General features: G+C 43.1%; 1 protein-coding gene across 2 annotated transcripts in view; it reads right to left on the bottom strand.

Annotated features, from left to right (window-relative positions):
- Positions 1 to 14,933: 14,933 nt before the first annotated feature.
- cnih3 (cornichon family AMPA receptor auxiliary protein 3) overlaps positions 14,934 to 19,073 on the bottom strand; it is a 33,930-nt gene continuing 29,790 nt past the window's right edge. For both annotated transcript variants that reach the window (XM_056765125.1, XM_056765124.1), the window contains exon 6: positions 14,934 to 16,185. In XM_056765125.1, coding sequence (XP_056621103.1) covers positions 16,158 to 16,185 — 28 coding nt within the window. In that variant the 3' untranslated portion in view covers positions 14,934 to 16,157. The remainder of the gene's footprint in view (positions 16,186 to 19,073) is intronic.

Raw genomic sequence — 19,073 nt, 5'->3', positions numbered from 1 at the left:
TAACTTATTTGTGTTTATTTTTATTTGTCATTTAGTGGCTGGTGTAGCCTGTTAACTGTCACCCGTCCCGTATACGGGACACCTAAGTTTGTGTCAATATTGTGCATGTAATTTCTAATAGAATCATGACAAACTATATATCATTGGAAAGGCTCTAGAATACAGATTTCTTTGGTGTTCTTTTAAATAAATTATGTAGCGAGAGTAGTTTAGTGTGCTTAGATTTTTTATTATCCTTTTGCTACCCGTATTTTTTTTATCAAAGAAAAACAAACTTTTTAAATTATTTTCTACAAGAAACCTAACAAAATTCCCATTAAAAAATGTTGGAGCGTGTGTGTGTTTTTGTTGCAATTATCAGCTACTTTTCTTTTTTTAAAAACAAGACTAACCGTAAGTCTGTATTCCAAAGAATTACAGCCATTTTAGTTCCAACATACGTTCTCATGTGTAGGCTCAAAAAGGGCTCCGACAGTTAACTTAAATACATATTCCAATTCCATATAATCCATATTTGGATCGAATATGAATAATATGACAATAACTCATTTGATTTTATATGTGACATACAATTAATGATTTAAAAAATTGAGTTAATAGCGCTCAAAAACTACAGAAAACCAAGCGACCAGTTTATATTTTACAATTGTTATTTGTTGTTTAGTGGCAGGGTTATAAACGTTATTCCATATTATATATAATATGACACGGTAATTGTATAGTGAAAATCTGATATTGTAAGAGCCCTAAAACACAATTTTTTTTAACTGCCCATTTGTGTAGTAAAATGCGTAATCTTTATGTTCAATCTTGAATCTTTATGTATTGAGCAGACCTTTTAAAAATACTTGCCGTAATTGCCGTTGTCAAAATGCTTAACAAATGTCTATTAAATTCAGAAGTATTACCGGGCTGTAATTGTATGGCTCAGTGTGCTGTGTGGTTGTCATTAATCACCCGAGGACTCCGCGCCCTGTAGGGGTGATGGGATGTGACATGTCACGTCCCATAGATCAATACCCTGAATCAATACCATCACTACAGAGATATGGATCTCCATTTCACTGGCTGCAAGTGGCAAATTAAGAGAGGCAATTTGACGCCTCCCACCGTGCATTCCTGAATCCCCCTCAAAAAGACTGAAAAACTGCCATCGTAACAATCATCGTTTATTAGAAACAGTCTGTTCCGTGAACCACAATTCAGCCGAGCTGTGTTTCATCGTGTCATTAGCAGTTTGCAGTATGGCAGACTAATTTATTAAAAGCATTTCAAAGGACTTCTTTTTTCTCCCTTTGGAAAGTCGAAAAGCCATGCGACACAAAAGGGAATTGAAAGGCAGCCGTGCCGAGAAGTCATTTTAAAGAAACTCCCCCATGCTATCGTGCACGCTGCCAACCCTTTGAAGCAAGATGAGAACATCACTGAGAGGCGGCTACCCGCATTTCAATTATTCAGGGTTTTTTTCTTGATTTAATCACTCGCTCGCCCTGATTGACAAGTGTCAAGCCCAAAATATCTTTCTGAACTTGTGTCTGTTTCTTTTCTTTGCATTTCCGTTTTGAGGATATAGTGAGAAGTGGGAGACATTTCAGATGAATAAAACAGACTGACTGTAGCACACAGTGGGCTACGATTGTGTGAGAGAGTAGCTGTGGCTTTTATGGAACACAGAATATATAAAAGCTTGCAACAATATGACCACAGTATTGATCTAAAAGACTTTTCTGAATGTTATTGTATCACGTCAAGATGTGTGTTTATTTGCAGGTAGAGACATTGGGCGAAAAGTCATTTAGAGATTTTGAAGCTTAGATGCCAAGAAACTAAAGTCAGTCTATTGTTCGATCTCATATTCTTTATGAAACCACTTAAATTACTAGAAAATGTGAAGCTATTGTTTTAAACTTGGACGCTTTCCAACCAACCGAAATGGCAAAACACAAGTTAAATCATAAAGTGACATAAGGGACGAATTTACAGTACTGAGATTTGATAAAGCCTATAGCTTCACATGAATCTCATGTCTCTATATGAAAAATCTAATCAATAATAAATTAACATTTCTGCATGCAAGTCAACTCTAAATTAGTTTTGTAGTATGCCAATACACATCTCAGTTGCAATAGTGCCAAGAACACATCACTGAAAAAGACCCTTTTTTTCGTCAAAAACTGCCTGGTTGAGCCAGTGAGAAATTCACACTCTTGCTTTTCATCCCTCAGTGTTTCTAAATTAATCGCTCTCCACATTTAACTAATCCGATGCCACCAAATGTATTCTGCATTACTCAAGACACTCATTCAGTCCAATGAAAGCGAAGATTCTCCCTTTGAATGCTGAATTTCCTTCAAAGCGATTGATGAATAATGAGTGAATGTGCAAATGTGATGGTCTGGTGTGGCTTTTAATTCAGATGTATGAGAGACTGAATCCAGTGACTCATCATCCTTAACTATGCAGACAAGCTCTCATCATTATGTGTATTGAAAATGAGTTGAGATGAATTCATGAGGATATGAGAAATCATAGGTATACTGTAAGATATGCAAGTAAATTCTAAGTAAGCCTTAGAAAAAAGAGAAGTTGCAGGTAAACATCTCTTAAATTATGAATCAGATTAAAATAATGTAAGATTTGTTGGTTTACAGAGACTTTTTAGCATTTTCGTAACTAACATGACGACAGTATGTTGATAGAAATATTTCATGTTCAATGTTAGAGAGAGCTCTATTGACGATTGTTTGGGACAGGGCACATCTTTCTATGAAGGCTGAGTTGTTTGTTCAAGTTCATCTGTGGTGGGGTTTGTTATGGACATGAGGGAACTGCAGATCCCTTGTAGCTCATAGCACCTATTTTAGGACCTTTTTCCGGGCAGCAGGCAATTTGTTGTTAAATTTGTTTATGAGGACAGGATCCCTGCGGCAAACACTTCACTAGCAGACTGCCTATGTGGTTATGTGGGCACAGATTTGACTCATGTTAACTGTGAGGGGGAAACGGCGAAATATGGTGGCAAATCAGACGAGAGGAATCAGCACTTAGATTGGCGAGTCATTATGACAATACTTGACTTGCAAACCGGAAGGAGCCAAATGGCAGACAATCATCCAAAATGCACTTAGGTTATACATTTAAGTTTCACTTTTTTAATACAAATGAAAACTGTTTAAGAATGCATGATAAGATTGGGTTCAACAAACAGTATGACATTATAAAGAACAACGCAAATATAAGACAAAGGTGAATGTTCTTGAATAGTAAATAGATGCTGGTAGAGAAGGGAAAGCACAATAAAATGTGCATCAGTCCATGTGGAGGTGATATTTGCTTGCCAGCTTCATGTCTGTTACCCTCTGCTGGCCGCCTTCAGCCCTTGGTTCTGGGAAAGCTGACAGAGATTTACTAGGGCCGGGGGATTTCAATATTTGGGCCTGGATATTTCACCTCATGAATATTGTAAACCAGAGAAGCTGCCATATTCACATCCAAAGTTTGAATTGTGAATTGGATAAGGGTGTAAAAATATATTGAAGTATCGCATATCGCAATAGAAAACCGTTACGATATGTATCGTACAGCTATAAAGATATTAATCGTAACGCTGTGGCAATAGTTTTTTTTTATGAAATATATAATTATATTTTCATGTTAAAATGTATTTTTATTTTTCATTGACAGATCAGTTTTTATTAGTTGACAAAAATGGTTGAATTAAATCTTGAGTGTTTTCAATTCTTCAACAAAATAACAAACGTTACAAAAAATGCTTATGTTTTGGGGGCAGATCTGTCATTTGAATGTCAATTTAATATTTGTACATTTTTTACAAATATCCTGATGCAATCGTATACCCAGTATTGTGTATTGTCTTGAATTCTGAGCTGAGCGTATTGTTACATCCCTTTTTAGTATTTTCTGGTGTTATTTTTCTAATTAAATGCAATTTTGTATTGTTGACAATATGAAAGCAAATGTCAGAATGTCAAAGTATTTTTCATTAATGACAATATGCACCTGAGAAGCACAATGCAAGCGTAGAAATCTGATCAATGTCACAAATTTGTAGTGACATACTAAATAAATAATAAATCAAAAAGATTTTTCATCATTCCTGGTTTTAAGTGTGATCTATCCCCAACTGTATTTGCACTGTGTACTGTAATGTTCTTTCTCAGACATGAATCAAAAACTTCCATAAGGAAGAAGTCCTCATCTTTGAACGATCAGAATGAAAACAATGTGAGTCACACTGCACTACTGTTTATTGTATCTTCATCATGCTATCCTTATCCAAAAGTGTTGAAAGGACAGATAACAAGAACTTTGGAAAATTGCAGTATTTTCAGTGGACAGCTGTAAATACACCAGCATGTTTCTCAGCTATATTTTGATTTCACATGCTTGTTTATAGCATGACAGAAGGCACAGAGAGCATTTATAATCCGTGGACAGGTGTGAGCGGGTGCATTCCAAGAGCCTGACAGCCAAGATATCAGACTGGCAGACGCACAGGCACAAACCAAACACACACTCGCTGAAACAATGAACGGTCTATCAAAACAAAGCTGTGACAGTAAATCAGTCTTCAGTTAAATAAAAACCAGATTTAAATTAAACTACCTAATTTTCAGTTTGTGCTCCACTGAGATTTCGGAGTAAGTCATATTTGTACAGTCTACTTAAAAAAACAGTTCACCTAAACATGAAAATTCTGTCATTTATTCGCCCGTATGTTCCTCCAAACTGGTCATTTGCTCTATTCAAATATATTATTAAAGATGTATAAAAAATAAGGAAGTAACACTATTATCGATATCGTGTAATCGCAACAGCACAATTGTCTCGATATGATTGTGGTCACGTGACTTTATGAAACAATAGGTATTCCGTATAGGTGTGCCAAAAATAGAGATTGTAAGAAAAAAAATAGATGTTACCCAAGACCCATATTCTGAAATTATTATATTTTATAAAAGGGATTTTTAAGTCATTTGACCCATCTCATAACTCATTCCTCTAAGCAACAGTAAAGATTAGAGGATAAAGAAAGGAGGATGCTTATGGCATGTTTCCAAGTCATAATTTGTCATTTGAAACATTGCAATAAATATCGTACCGGGACTAAAGACGTTGAATGCATGTTATATAGTTGTGCTTGGCATGCTCAGCTTTTAGAAGAATGTCAAGAAGTCAACTTGGCAAAAAATAACTCAACAAATGCACAAATTTAATGAGACAAGGCCAAATGTATAGACACAAAGAATAAATAAGCAAAGACCTAAAGCTATTATAAAGCTTAAAAGTCTAGGTTTTTTTTATATATGACAATCTGCACTATGATTCTTCAAAAAGTACAACTTTCTTGACAGCATACGGGTTTGGATAGACATACAGTAAAACATGACCGAGTACAGCGTTTCTTTAATCAGTGTCTTCTCCCTCAATCTCCCACACGCTGTGAGGATAACCGCGCTACATCCGAGGCTCAAAGGACGAGGCTGAAGGTTAAGACAAAGTAAAGCAGCACAAATCGACAATAATTAACAGACTCGTGGAGGCATGAATCTGTGCATGCCGTCCTCTGGAAGATTCACTGAGGCATAACCACACAGAGCCATGAACTGGAGATGAATGCAAACAGCGACTCTCATTAAAGGCCAATACGTCTGTTAACATCGCTAATTGTTATTAATATATGAGGAAAGCGTTGAGCTGGTATCGAAAGGGCATATGAGAACATTTTATCAATTTTGAGTTCTCGGAACTGCTCGGTTAACTGGAATCAAATGCCATTAGTGGAGAATAATTATAATATTTCCAATAAGAAATGAGATATCTTTCTGTATGTAAACAAAATATATTTTACTATATAATAAATGTTAATATAAATAAAATCATTTTATATATAAAAATATATTGTTTTTATATTATAACGTATTGAGTAATACAGAAGGAACTTTTGATGCACTTTTCATATCGAAAATATAAGCAATAAGTTCCAATGTATATAACTGTTTAAAAAATATAAATGTTTATATATTGCATTATATTAACGTATATATTTGATAAAGTCTGATGACTATAAATAAAACTGCTACTGTATAAACTGTAGCTTTTCCTCTACATGAATGTATTGAGAAAACCAAATTACTTTGCTACAAAAAACATTAGCTAAACCTAATTAGCAAAAAGTAGAAATTAATGAATTATGTTAAAAAATGCAGACTGCTCGATTAAGATAATTATGTCAGGTTGGTTGAATGTACTGTTGAAAGTGCCATTATACAGAGTTAAAAAGATTGATTTGTTAAGCTTTCAGGTTTGGCATCTTTTTTTCTGTTGCTGGTGGGAGGACAAAAATGTTCAGTGCAAACAATAGAGAGACTGCCGCTTTCTACCTGATGGTGTTGTTATCGCCTTTATTCGTTCCTGCTGTGGCGTTTTGAAACTGATTTCAGAAGCAGACACCAGAAGCACCAAGAGCAGAGGGAACATCCTATGATGTCTTCTCAGAACGCTCAGCATCCTTTTTTTACTTTACCCAGTGGACCAATTTATGCATCATGTACAAGCATTTGTGTTGTTATCTAACTAGAAAGAATCAGAGTTTGCTCTGTTTTGCTGGGATCAGCTTTTTTTTTGCATTTCTCTCGAAGGTGGCTCAGATGTCTTATATAACCTCAAGCTACTGTATATAGTGCAATAAAGGCTGCAGACGGATGTGGACACTTGATATAAAAACTTAAATTGAAGTTATGAGAAGCCCCTAGTTTAAGTATTTACGTATAAGCACAAGGAATCAGAACGCTTATGGTCTGATGCTGCAACAGTAGAGATTTTTTTTAAAGCATCGATATAAATATGCTTTATTGTATTCTCACACAAATTATACACCAATTGAAAGTCTACTCATAATCTTTTGTTATGATTTTTAAGAAATATGTAGTACCTCCGAAGATGTATTATTCTAAATCAAACACAAAGTCTCTAATCAGTTGCCAGCAAGTTCCTCAACGACTGGGGTTCTCTTAGGGAAGAACTGGCTTTTATGCTTTGCCAGAAAAATTTATTCTTTTAGTTGTTTTGAAAAACAACACAAGCCTAGACCACATCAGTGTGTTTGTTTGTTTGACCAGGAAGTAAGGTGAAATAGCTATTCAAGAGTAGAAAGGCAAGACAGGTAAAATCCATACTCTGCTGGCCTCCTGGGTAATCTATGCTGACAGGTTGGGCATTCGAGAAACCCAGCAGCTGACAGGCAGCACATCCAGCATTATGTGGGGAGACAAGCACACTTGTCAAACCTCATAATGTGTAAAGCTCTTTGCTCGAGGGCACAAATATTTTCAGAGGAACACTTGGAACACTCAAATGAGAATTTTTTTACTTTTATTTTTGTGAACAAAACACATTTTGCACTGTACAACATTGATTTACAGTGAGCACTAAGTTTAATAACTGGGTTCCCTTTCTGTCGGTCTCTCGACGTTGTGTCGAGAACGACAGATGGGGTTCGCCCTTGAGAACCAATCAACTCTGACTACTATAGAAAAGGCCAATGAAATTTGGCGAATGCAATTTGCATGCCGGGCTCCGCCCCCGGAAATCCGGTATAAAAGGAGGCCGGCGTGCAGCATTCACTTACCTTTTGTTCTTCAGAGCCATCGCTCATGAGTACAACTCAGGATTCAATCCTCTACAACTACACGCTGGTGCTACGACGTGTTACAGCGGATCGTCCCTTCCTGCAGCGACCTTCCCCTGGGCGTCTCGGCGGTTCCGGAGGTGTTAGAGATTTTTTCTAAAAGTCCTTTTCAGGACTGACTGAGCATTCTCCAGCGCGGCATGTCCCGCTGTTCTCTTGGGTGCGGCACCCTCATCGAGGAGGGGGATGGACACGATCACTGCATTAGGTGTCTGGGCGTCCAGCACACTGAAGCAGCGTTCGTTGACACATCTGCCTGCACTGCGGGCAGATTGTCATTCAGAAGTTGCGGTCACGGGTGGCTGTCTTCCTACGGGAACCAGCCACCATTTCGTCTGCTACCCGGGCTGTGACATCTGTGGCTACGGCCCCGATGACCACCCACGTTAGCAGCGTTAGTGATACGGGGAACTCTGCGAACGTAAACCCGCCAGCCAAGTGCTCACGGGCCGATCGCACCCCGATTCGCTCTTCTGAACGTTCCCCAACCGGCGGTGGCATACCGTCCGGATCCTCACGCACACACTCGGAAACGATGTGTGACGTAGATGAGATGTCGCTCGCAGCATCGGAGGGAGACTGGCATCCGACTCTGCCGAATCCAAACTCCACCCCCAGCGGTCGAGTTCAGGAGGAAGCAGAAGTGATGTCATCCGTGCTAACCCGGGGATACATGGTTCCCGAGGTCGGTGCGCGGTGCAAACCGCGCCCACCCCGGGTGCCATGTTTTTCCCGGAGGTGCATGAGGAGCTGTGTAAAACTTGGAACGCTCCACTCACGGACCGTTCCAGTGAAACCAGCTCCGGCTCCCTTACTTCCCTCGATGGTGAGGCAGCCAAGGACTGCGTCGAGATCCCCCGGGTGGAACGTCCGCCTGCGGTGCACCTGTGCCGCGGACGGCTACCACCTGGGGGGGGATCGACCACTCCTACCGTCCAAAGCACGTAAGACTTCGGCATCACTGGTGTCGAAAGCTTGCGATGTTGCGGGCCAGGCTGCCTCCTCCCTCTATGCCTTGGCCATCCTGCAGGTCCGCCAGGCCAGGGCGTTGAGAGGGCTCCACGAGGGTAAGGCCGACCCGGGTATAATGCAGGATCTCCGTGCCACCGCTGACAGCGCTCTACGGGCGACTAAGGCGGCGGCACGGGCCCTGGGTCGGACGATGTCCACGGTAGTGGTCCAGGAGAGACACCCCCGGCTATACCTTGTGCAGAAGAGTGACAGCAAGGAAGTCCGCTTTCTTGATGCACTCATCTCGCAGGGTGGGTTGTTGGTAACACTGTCGAGGACTGCGCTCAGCAGTTTTTTGACGGCGAAGCAGACAGTGGCAATTAACCACATTTTTTTCACGCCGCGACTCGGCCGCCTACAGGCCTCCGAGATCTCACGTGACGTCTGCTTCCCTGCAACCCAGGACCCTTTCGACATCGGCTCCGGTTCCTGTGCCCCCACAGGCGGCACCCCGGAAGCAGAGGTCGAGGGGGAAACCTCCACCCCGTCAGCAACCTCCTCGCGAGAAGGGACACTGCCGGGAAGACCCCAGGGAGAACAACATCGGGCCCGAACCTTCACAGCCACGGCTCTGATCGGTCGGTACGGGACGACTCCTGCCTCGTCACCAAAGCCGGGCCCTTGTTAGGGCTTGGCGCCCACTTACTCACTGAGTTTTCTGTTCTCCCCGGGTTTACTTGCAGCCGATCGCACACTCCACTGGACTGTGCTCGGCGAACCGACCTCACACCCTGGCGAGGCGTGAGGTCGTACACATATGACAGCCGTCACCACTCTCAAAGCGACAGTGCGTGCCGTTGTCCCGCCAGGCAGGTAAGCAGGCGGAGCAAAAACCTTCCCTCCGGGGACTCCCCGCGACATGGTTAGCGCCGCCAGCCGACGAACCACCCCCCGTGGGAATGATGAAGCAGACCGTCCCCTTGGTCACCCTGTCACAGTCCCTGGGAGCTCGAGAGCTGCCCACACTGTCTCGCTGGCTAATGAGGGCGGTCCGTCTTGGTTACTCGATCCAGTTCGCCAGAGACTCACCCAAGTTTCGGGGCATCATCTCTCCCTCTGTCAGAGGCAGGGACGCCTCCGTACTTCGGGTAGAGGTCACCACCCTTCTGGCAAAACAGGCATCGAGTTCGTCCCTCAAAACCAAGATGTTCAGTGGGTCACCACCCGCACTTCATCGTTCCCAAGAAAGACGGCGGGTTGCCCCCAAAGGCTGCGTACCCTGAACAGAGCACCTTCACAAGCTGCCATTCAGGGTGCTCACACAGAGGCGCGTCCTGACATCTATGAGGTGTCAGGATTGGTTCGTGGCAATCGACCTGAAGGACGCTTACTTTCATGTCTCGATCCTCCTCGACACCGGCCGTTCCCACGGTTCGCGTGCGAGAGGCGGGCATATCAGTACAGAGTCCTCCCTTTCGGTCTGTCCCTGACCGCCCTTTCTCCCTGAGAGGAGGAAGGCGAGCGGGTACTAAACTATCTCAGCGACTGGCCTATCTTGGCACACTCGCGAGATCTGTTATGTACACAAAGGGACCTGGTGCTCCGGCACCTAGGTCGATTGGGACTCCAGGTCAACCAAGAGAGGGGCAAGCTCTCCCCAGTGCAGAGCATCCTCTTTCTCGGTATGGAACTCAGCTCTGTCACCATGTCGGCACACCTGTCCGCAGTTGTGCCCAACCAGTGTTGAACTGTCTGAAATGAACATTTTAGGCAGACAGCGGTCCCCCTGAAACAATTCAGAGGCTCCTGGGACACATGGCGTCCTCGCGGGTTAATACCCCTCGAGTTGATGCACATGACACCGCTCCAACACTGGTTTCAGAGTCGAGTTCCGAGGAGAGCGTGGCACACCGGCAGCAGGCGCATGGTGATGCCGCCCTGCTGCCGACGCACCATAACCCCTAGTCTTTATGACTTTTTCGACGGACTCAGGTCCCTTTGAGCAGGTTATGAGGCAGGTCGTGGTGACGACTGAAGTCTCCCTGCAGGGGTGCGGTGTAGTGTGCAACGGGCACGCAGGTGGGGTGTTGGACGAACCCCCGCCTGCGCTGGCATATCAATTGCCAAGAGTTGTGGGCTATGCTACTTGCACTGAGCAGGCTACGGCCTCTCGTGCGAGACATGCACGTGCTGTTCCGAGGACAGCACTATAGCTGTAGCGAATACAGATCGTCAGGGTGGCGTTCGCACACAGCAGCTAAACACAACTTGCTCGACGCCTCCTCCGGTGGAGTCAACAGGTGACTCGTTCCCTGCAGGCCACACACCCCGGGCAAACTGAACTAGACAGCCGACGTGCTTTCTCGCCAGTTTATGCCTCGTGGAGAGTGGCGACTCCACCCCCGTGCAGTCCAGCTCATTTGGAGGCTGTTCGGGTAGGCCCAGGTAAAACCTGTTCACCTCCCGTAACACCACCATTTGCCCGCTTGATAGTCCCTGCCCTCAGCACGGATATCCTTGCGCACAGCTGGCCGCGGGATGGGCGGAAGCACACCTTCCCCCCCCCAGGAGCCTTCTTGTACAGACTCTGTGCAAGGTCAGGGAGCAGGAGCACCAAGTGTTATTGGTTACACCACACCGGTCTTACCGCACTTGGCCTCAGAGCTGATGCTCTGGACAGCGACTCCCCCTGAACCATTCCCCTGACAGAGGACCTGCTCTCTCAGGGGAAGGACACGTTCTGGCATCCCAGATCAGACCTCTGGAACACCCATGTCTGGTCTCTAGACGGGACGAGAAGATCCTAAGATGGCTACTCCCCCTATACGGCTGAGACCATCACCCAGGCTAGGGCCCCATCTACTAGGCGGTTACACGCCTCTAGACGGTGCCTCTTCTCGTCCTGGTGTCTTTCTCAACGAGAAAGACCCACTGAGGTGCTTGATCAGGATTGTGTTCCCCTCCTCACGAGACTGGAGACTAACATCTCCCTTCCACACTGAAAGTGTATGTAGTCGCTATTGCCACTCATCACGACTCAGTCGGTGGAAAGTTTCTAGGGCAACACGACCTGGTCACCAGGTTCCTAAGCAGCGAGAGGGCGGAATCCGCCTCATCTCCGCTCCATACCCTCTTGGGACCCTAAGTGGTCCTGGGGAGCCTCAGGGCCCCCCAAAGAGCCCCTCGGAGGTTCCGATCTTCCTCATAGAGTAAGACGGCCCTCCTGACGGCGCTCACTTCCTTCAAGAGGGTAGGGGACCACCGAGCATCCTCCGTGTCCCTGGATTGCCTTAAACTCGGCCCTGGAAACTCTCACGTTATCTTGAGACCCAGGCCCGGATGCGTGCCCAAGAAGTTCCCATTACTCCCTCCGGGGCCAAGTGGTGAACTTGCAGGCGCTCCCCATGGGGGAGGAAGACCCAACCCGATTAGTGTTGTGTCCAGTACGTACTGGACCGCACGCAGAGCTCTGAAGCTCTGACCAGCTCCGTGTCTGTTGGAGGACAGCAGAAGGGGAAGGCTGTCTCCAAACAGAGGCTGGCGCACTGGGTCGTGGACGCCGTTACGACGGCATCCCGATCTCAGAATCTCCCATGCCCATTGGCAGTGAGGGCTCACTCCACACGGAGTTTAGCCACCTCCTGGACACTGGCAGAAGCGCCTCTCTAGCAGACATCTGTAGAGCTGCGGGTTGGGCTATGCCCAAACACCTTCGCAAGGGTTAACAACCTTCGCGTAAACCCGGTGTCAGCCCACGTCCTGCGTGGCGACATGTAGGACTGGCATCCGGGGGGGCGTATGCCTGCGAAAGCACCTTTCCACCCTCTAACAGGTTGGGTCAATGTGCTATTTACCTTTTCTTCTTACCCGAACACATCGCTAAGAAACTGGTACCTCACCAGCCTCCCTTCTTACCCAGACACTGGTTAAGAATAGGCATTCCATCCATCACCAAACAAGCACCCCCTGGGGGCTGGCTGGGCAGAGCAGCCTTCCCCCTTAGGCCGGGATACCATGTGAGCTATCACAGATAGCTCTAACCGGACCTAGTGCTACCGGACGTCTGTAACACCCCCTCCGTGGGCTGTTCCGTCTGATGTATCCTCATGAGAATGGTTCCCACTCCTGGTAACCCATGAGCTTCCCCAGGTGGGCCTCCACTTCGCGGTTAACTACTCAGTCCGCACGTTCCATGCGTTCTCCTCCAAGGACGAGACCATACCTATATCCACCATATTCCTCCCCACGGGTAGGAGGTGGCCTCTGTAGCGCTTCTCTGATTAAGAGTCGCGCTTACCCGGTGTAAACTGATCTGGACGGCCTCTCGCCTATAGAGAGCTAAGGCCCCGTCCGTGAAAGTTACCGGTCAGGGCTGTACCCATCTTTCTCCAAGAAAGCTCTGGAACCCCCCGACCACCACACTGGAAGGTTACAGTCTCACGAAAGCTTCGAGATGACACGCCAAGGCTTGTTACCGTCGCTTCGCTAGAGATTGTGACGCGATACAGCGTTGTGGCGTTTTCCATAGGCAACCCCATCTGTCGTTCTCGACACAACGTCGAGAGACCGACAGAAAGGGAACGTCTTGGTTACGTATGTAACCTCAGTTCCCTGATGGAGGGAACGAGACGTTGTGTCCCTTATGCCACGAACACGTATCGTATTCTGCTGCAGTTTGAGAGGTCTCAGGCTCTTCAGAACAAAGGTAAGTGAATGCTGCACGCCGGCCTCCTTTTATACCGGATTTCCGGGGGCGGAGCCCGGCATGCAAATTGCATTCGCCAAATTTCATTGGCCTTTTCTATAGTAGTCAGAGTTGATTGGTTCTCAAGGGCGAACCCCATCTGTCGTTCTCGACACAACGTCTCGTTCCCTCCATCAGGGAACTGAGGTTACATACGTAACCAAGACGTTTTCTTGACAAACTCTGAACTCAAATACTTATTTTTTTGCGCAAATACTCAATTTTGCGCCATCTTGGGAGGATGGCTGCTAGTGCGTTTCGTTTTTCTTGTTTGATTTGGAAATATAACTATGGTAGGTTGATCTTGCAATGTTAAAAACTGCAATAGCGTTACGCACAGTTGTTCAGGAAAAGACCCTGGTTCTTTCACTTTCAATTTCTCCAAATAACAAACAAAACGGCTAACGGTACATATCCAAACAATAATAACAGTGGAGTATGATCCTCCCAAGATGGCGGTGCCACTGCAACATAGGGTGTGACGTCAGCTTCACATTCTCTATGGAATGAATTTACAATAGGCTACTTCACAAACGCGATTTTCCATTTCTTTCATGACGTGTTTGACCTCTGCGCTCTTGTCTTTGGTAGCATCTCGCGCATGACCGCTGCTTGTAAAGTAAAAAATTATAACGTTCACACGAGCGTGCTGCATCAACGTCAGTTACAAAACAATCAAATGGACCTGGTTGCAAGGCAAGCTTTACGAACTTACTTTACAGTAGCATTGCAATTTCTGTTTATTCCGTTATTGCATCACATCGCGTATTGCATCACATCCTGTTATTGCATCACGACGCAAAAGCGCATTTTGAGAACCTCGCGTACTGCATCGCGTTTTTTAGACGCAAATATGCGTTTTGTGGGAATCAAACAAAATTTCATTAGTTTCATTTGTATTTCATGCAAATCAAGATAATTTTAATGTGTATGAGCATTTCACGTTTTCACATGTCCCATAATTACTGTCCATATAAGATCAACCTTTTAGGCAGACGGCAGAATGAACTCACTTATCTGCGGGCTGACCTCGGTCAGAGGCGGGCGCTGAAAGGGTGACAGAAAGCTTTCTGAGTGCCAGGACCCGCAGACATCTGACGTTCATTTCACGACTATAAGTGGCAAAGTGTTAAGGTCGTTGGCACACAAATGCATCCTTTACAAACTGTAATTACAGAGCATGTGGCAGTGATTTGGAGGGTTAGCAGGTGGAGGAGAAGGACAGCCTGTCACCGATCTGTCAGCCAGTCACTGCCACACAGGGCTTGGCAACAGAAATCGCAGCCAATAACCGTCTTTAAACCGGAGCCAATTAGAATACACGAGAAATACAAGGCATGCATTGATCGACGTCCTAGGTGGATGTTTAGAGGCTTCCAGGAGATGTGAGAAATGCTTTGTGGGTAATTGAGTCAAATAACCAAATGATGACTGACGCAGGTTACTATGATTCCTTTTACGTTTAATAAGAAAGCGCAGAAAACATGTTTTAAAATAGTTGTTTTATTTCATATACAAATTTCTTAACTGACAATTGGATGGGTGAACACGTACACAATAGGGATATAAAATGTTTGGTCATCGTTTAACTACATAAGGCATACAAAAGACAGCAGGCTACAGGCTACATTTCTGCTGGGGAGTGGTATTATGATCCCCTAGAATTGTGAAGAAATTGATGTAGTATGTCTACTGATGTCTTAAGTATTATACATTATAAATGGTGCTTAACAGAAGCATTGCAGACAGTAATTGTGAAGTTTGTTTAGATGCATGACAACTGGCTTGTTTGATCCAACATCATTATTAGCATTAAAAAGATAGTGTAGTTAGAATACATGGAAAACAGAGAAATGCATCATTATGTATTTTTAATTAAGTACATTTCTCTTGATTTCTTAAATATCTTGTCTTTTTACTAGTTAGTATTGCTGTCTTTTTTATAAACATTTGTGAATCAAATACTGTGATTTCAAAAATTCTCATCTATAATGAAAATCTGTGATCAGTTTGATACATTATATTATATTGGAAGACTCATACTGGGAGTATAAATGTTTTTTTTTCACCACAACCAAACACTATCTATTGTGCAAACTCATAACAACGTTTGTGCAAAATTGTGGAAAAGTGGCTCTTGTTTTCTACAATAAATCCTCCTTATCGGCATTTGTAATTATAAACTTCAAAAACATCTCGACCAACTGACACCAGCACAGAAAGCATTACACAAATTTCTCTATGTACACAAGTAATGCAACATATACGTATTTCATATTAAAATGCTTACATTTGAAGTGCACAAATACACGTAAAATATATATCACAAAAGCTTTTTACAAACATGTATTCAAACTCATTGTCCTAGCGTGTGACTGGTATAAATGTAACATTCGCTGTTCAAGTTAGCCGACATTTTTTAATCGTGTTACCCAATGTGAGTTTTAAGCTACGTTTAGTGAGTGTAAAGGTTGGCAGGTTTGTGGTAAAGGACGTGTTGTGCTGTGCCTGAGACAATCTGTGCAAATGTTACTGTGAGGTTGTGAAAACCGTATCACACAAGGTCCATGAGATATCTAGGGCATTGAGTCAGAACTGTAAACAACACGGGGCTCTTTTACTTTTGAAAGATGGGGTTCAAGTCTGATCTGTAGGTCCAGACACTGTCGTATGCTTTCCAGATTGAACTTGTGTCTCCTCTTCTTTCAACCATACAGCGTCTTATGATAAGGGGACTTTTGAGCGTCTCTGTTATGAGGTCACCAATGTGTAGATCATACTAGAAGACAAGACAAAGAATTATTGACATTGTGTGCAGATAAACAAAGAACCCTTTAAGGTCCAGTGTATGAAATTTCGGGGCATCTAGTGCTAAGGCAATGAATCACAACCAATGACTCGCTCCACCCCACCTCCTCCATTTTGAAGCACTACAGTGTCTGCAACAGGACAAAGATGATGTCACGTTTTCGGCTTCATTGTAGAAGGAGATTTTTATTTATGTTTATGTTTATTTTACGTATTTATGAAACACGCTCTGTAGTGCAGTTTGTCCGTTTAGGGCTACTGCAGAAACAACATGGCGATTTCAATAGTCCAACGGTGTATTTAGATTGAAATAGCTCATTCTAAGATAATAAAAACACAACGCTTCAGAATGTACACCTATGAAGACATTCAGTCAATAGATCCTCAAAAAAATGACACAAAGCACCTTAAAATAAAAAACTACAGAGTGAAAGGCGAGAACATTTAAATCTGCATTATATGTCGGCGATTTTGTTGCCTGATGATGATTGATAGCAGGCGTCACTACCAACTTACACAAGATCTTGGGAGTCGGCCATATGCAAAGTTAAATTGATTTCTTCATTCGAAGGTGTTAAAAGAGCTATTTAAAAATATCCAATAAACAAACATCAGAGGGATTTTAGTTTCTAAAGCCTCCAGCAAGCTATGACTAAATGATCAAATCAATTGAATAAACTGGTTCATCTAGATTCAATAAGACTCACACTTTTTTAATTAAATTTGATTTGCAAACAGTACAATTATGAATAAAATGAAGACTATAAAAATGTATTTTACAAAAATGCTAGTTCTTGTTTTCTTATATGCATTTGGTAGGGTGTTTCGATTTCGGTATTAAAGGGATAGTTTGTCCAAAATACTAGAATTCTACATCATTTACTCACCCTTGTGTCATTGCAAACATGAATGATTTTCTTCTGCAGAACACAAAGGCAGATATTTTGAAGAATGTTGGTAACCAAACAATGATCGTATTGACTTCCACTGAGAGACTTCTCAAAATATCTTCTTTTGTGTACCACAAAAGAAAGTCTTACACCGTGTCTACATCGTACATGGCGTGGCGCGACACTACGCGACAAAAGGATTAGAACGGATTAGAACCCATTATAATTTAAAAATTTGTCCACACCAGACACGATGTTACAAAGTTTGAATAACACAAGGGTGATTAAATAATGATAGAATTTTTATTTTTGGATAAACTATCACTTGTATACTACTTTCATCAACTGACCCAGATCTTTATCGACTAGACCACATCACCCGATTTTACACAGTTTGCATAAGTAACGCCCCAGGTAAATATCTCTATGTGGTACCATAACTCCCTTCTAGATATACCTTATATACTAATCTAATTAACTTCATTACAAACATACTTCCAATTTACATCTGGTGAGTTTTGTTCAGATGATCTTTTTTGCCTCATGCACATATCAATGAGTCTATTCTGTAAAATGAGCTCATCCCATGGGTTCAATCATACTGTCAGGGAACGGCTTAATTAGTTCATTTCTTCCAAGCTAACAACCAACACAACAGCCGTCTTGTCACCAAATTATCCGGCTGAAACCACAGCATACACTCTCAGCTGGTGGAGGCATGGAGATGTAAGCTGCTGGCAGTATGGAAAATGACAGCTTCACCATCTTGATAATCACTCCGGGCAGGTCATGCATGATATGGACAATTTATTTATAATGCAAAGCCATATGTTACTGATGTATGTTGATTTCACACTTGGGGCTATGAACGTTAGACCAGAATGTTGTCCACAGGCATTAATAGATAACAAGGGGTTGCCCTGATAAAACTTGTATGTGCAGTTCTTGCCGTGACTTCTATCTTCAGCCTGTGGGGGTGAGAACAGAAGCAGCGTGGATGCCTTTATATTCCTACTCTTTTCAAAACGTCATCTCAGGAAAGTAGATTTATATATGCTCTTTGAAATTATATCAGCGCATCAATACTGCATATAAAGCATGTATATTTAACATCCCTGAGAATATTATTTAGATGAAATCGCAAATGTGAAATATCAAGTGTTAAGGCAGGTATAGAAATAAGTATGTTTTAAATTGAAATGGTGTTGTTTTATTAAGCGTTAGGGCTTATTTTAAAACATGCTTAAGCGAGGAAGATCAATGAATAATGTATTTTATTTTTTATTATAGACATGATACGGATAGTTCGGCAAAGATCTGAAGAGCATAAGCCCGGCTGTGCTCAGAAAATGTGCCTTTGCCATTCGTATGAAGTTTAAATATATGAGAAGAACTAGTGTGAAATTTCCCCAAATCTCTCCGTTTCACTTTTATCAAAGCGGCACGCTTCTTTCTTGACTCATTAGGTTTTAATGGTGTTTTGAAAAAAGGAAACTGCAGAGCAGCTATTGTAATTGGATGGGGATGGCCCGGCGCGTTGATATTGAATTTTCAATTGATCTGTAAAAGGGTTAGAAAGTACATTCGAAAATTTTAAGATCTAAAGTTGAAGTGTGCAGGAAGACAATTGGACAACATGGAGTAAATACAAAGGAATTTTCCAAAGGTTTATACAAACTGTATGACATTGTGTCCACAAAATAAAAAATCTATCAAATCCATTGTAGCTCATTGTGTATCATCATAATGGCCGGTGTAAACAAAATTCTGAATCAGAGGTTCCCAAAGCAGCGGTCTGGACCCCCGGAGGGGTCGTAAGGCCCCGAGGGTGGGTAAGATGGTTTCCAGAAATCTTTTTTTTATTAGGAATAGCGTATTTAGTCGATAAGTGTAAATAAATATAAAAATATAAGTTAAAAATAAAACCATGCAAATAAAAAGCCATCAGTCTTTGGAATCTCCTCCCCCT

The sequence above is a fragment of the Triplophysa dalaica genome, chromosome 13 (genome assembly GCF_015846415.1).
Source record: "Triplophysa dalaica isolate WHDGS20190420 chromosome 13, ASM1584641v1, whole genome shotgun sequence".
Lineage (NCBI taxonomy): Eukaryota > Metazoa > Chordata > Actinopteri > Cypriniformes > Nemacheilidae > Triplophysa > Triplophysa dalaica.
The sequence above is the reverse complement of the archived record's forward strand: the minus strand, read 5'-3'. Positions and strand labels throughout refer to the sequence as shown.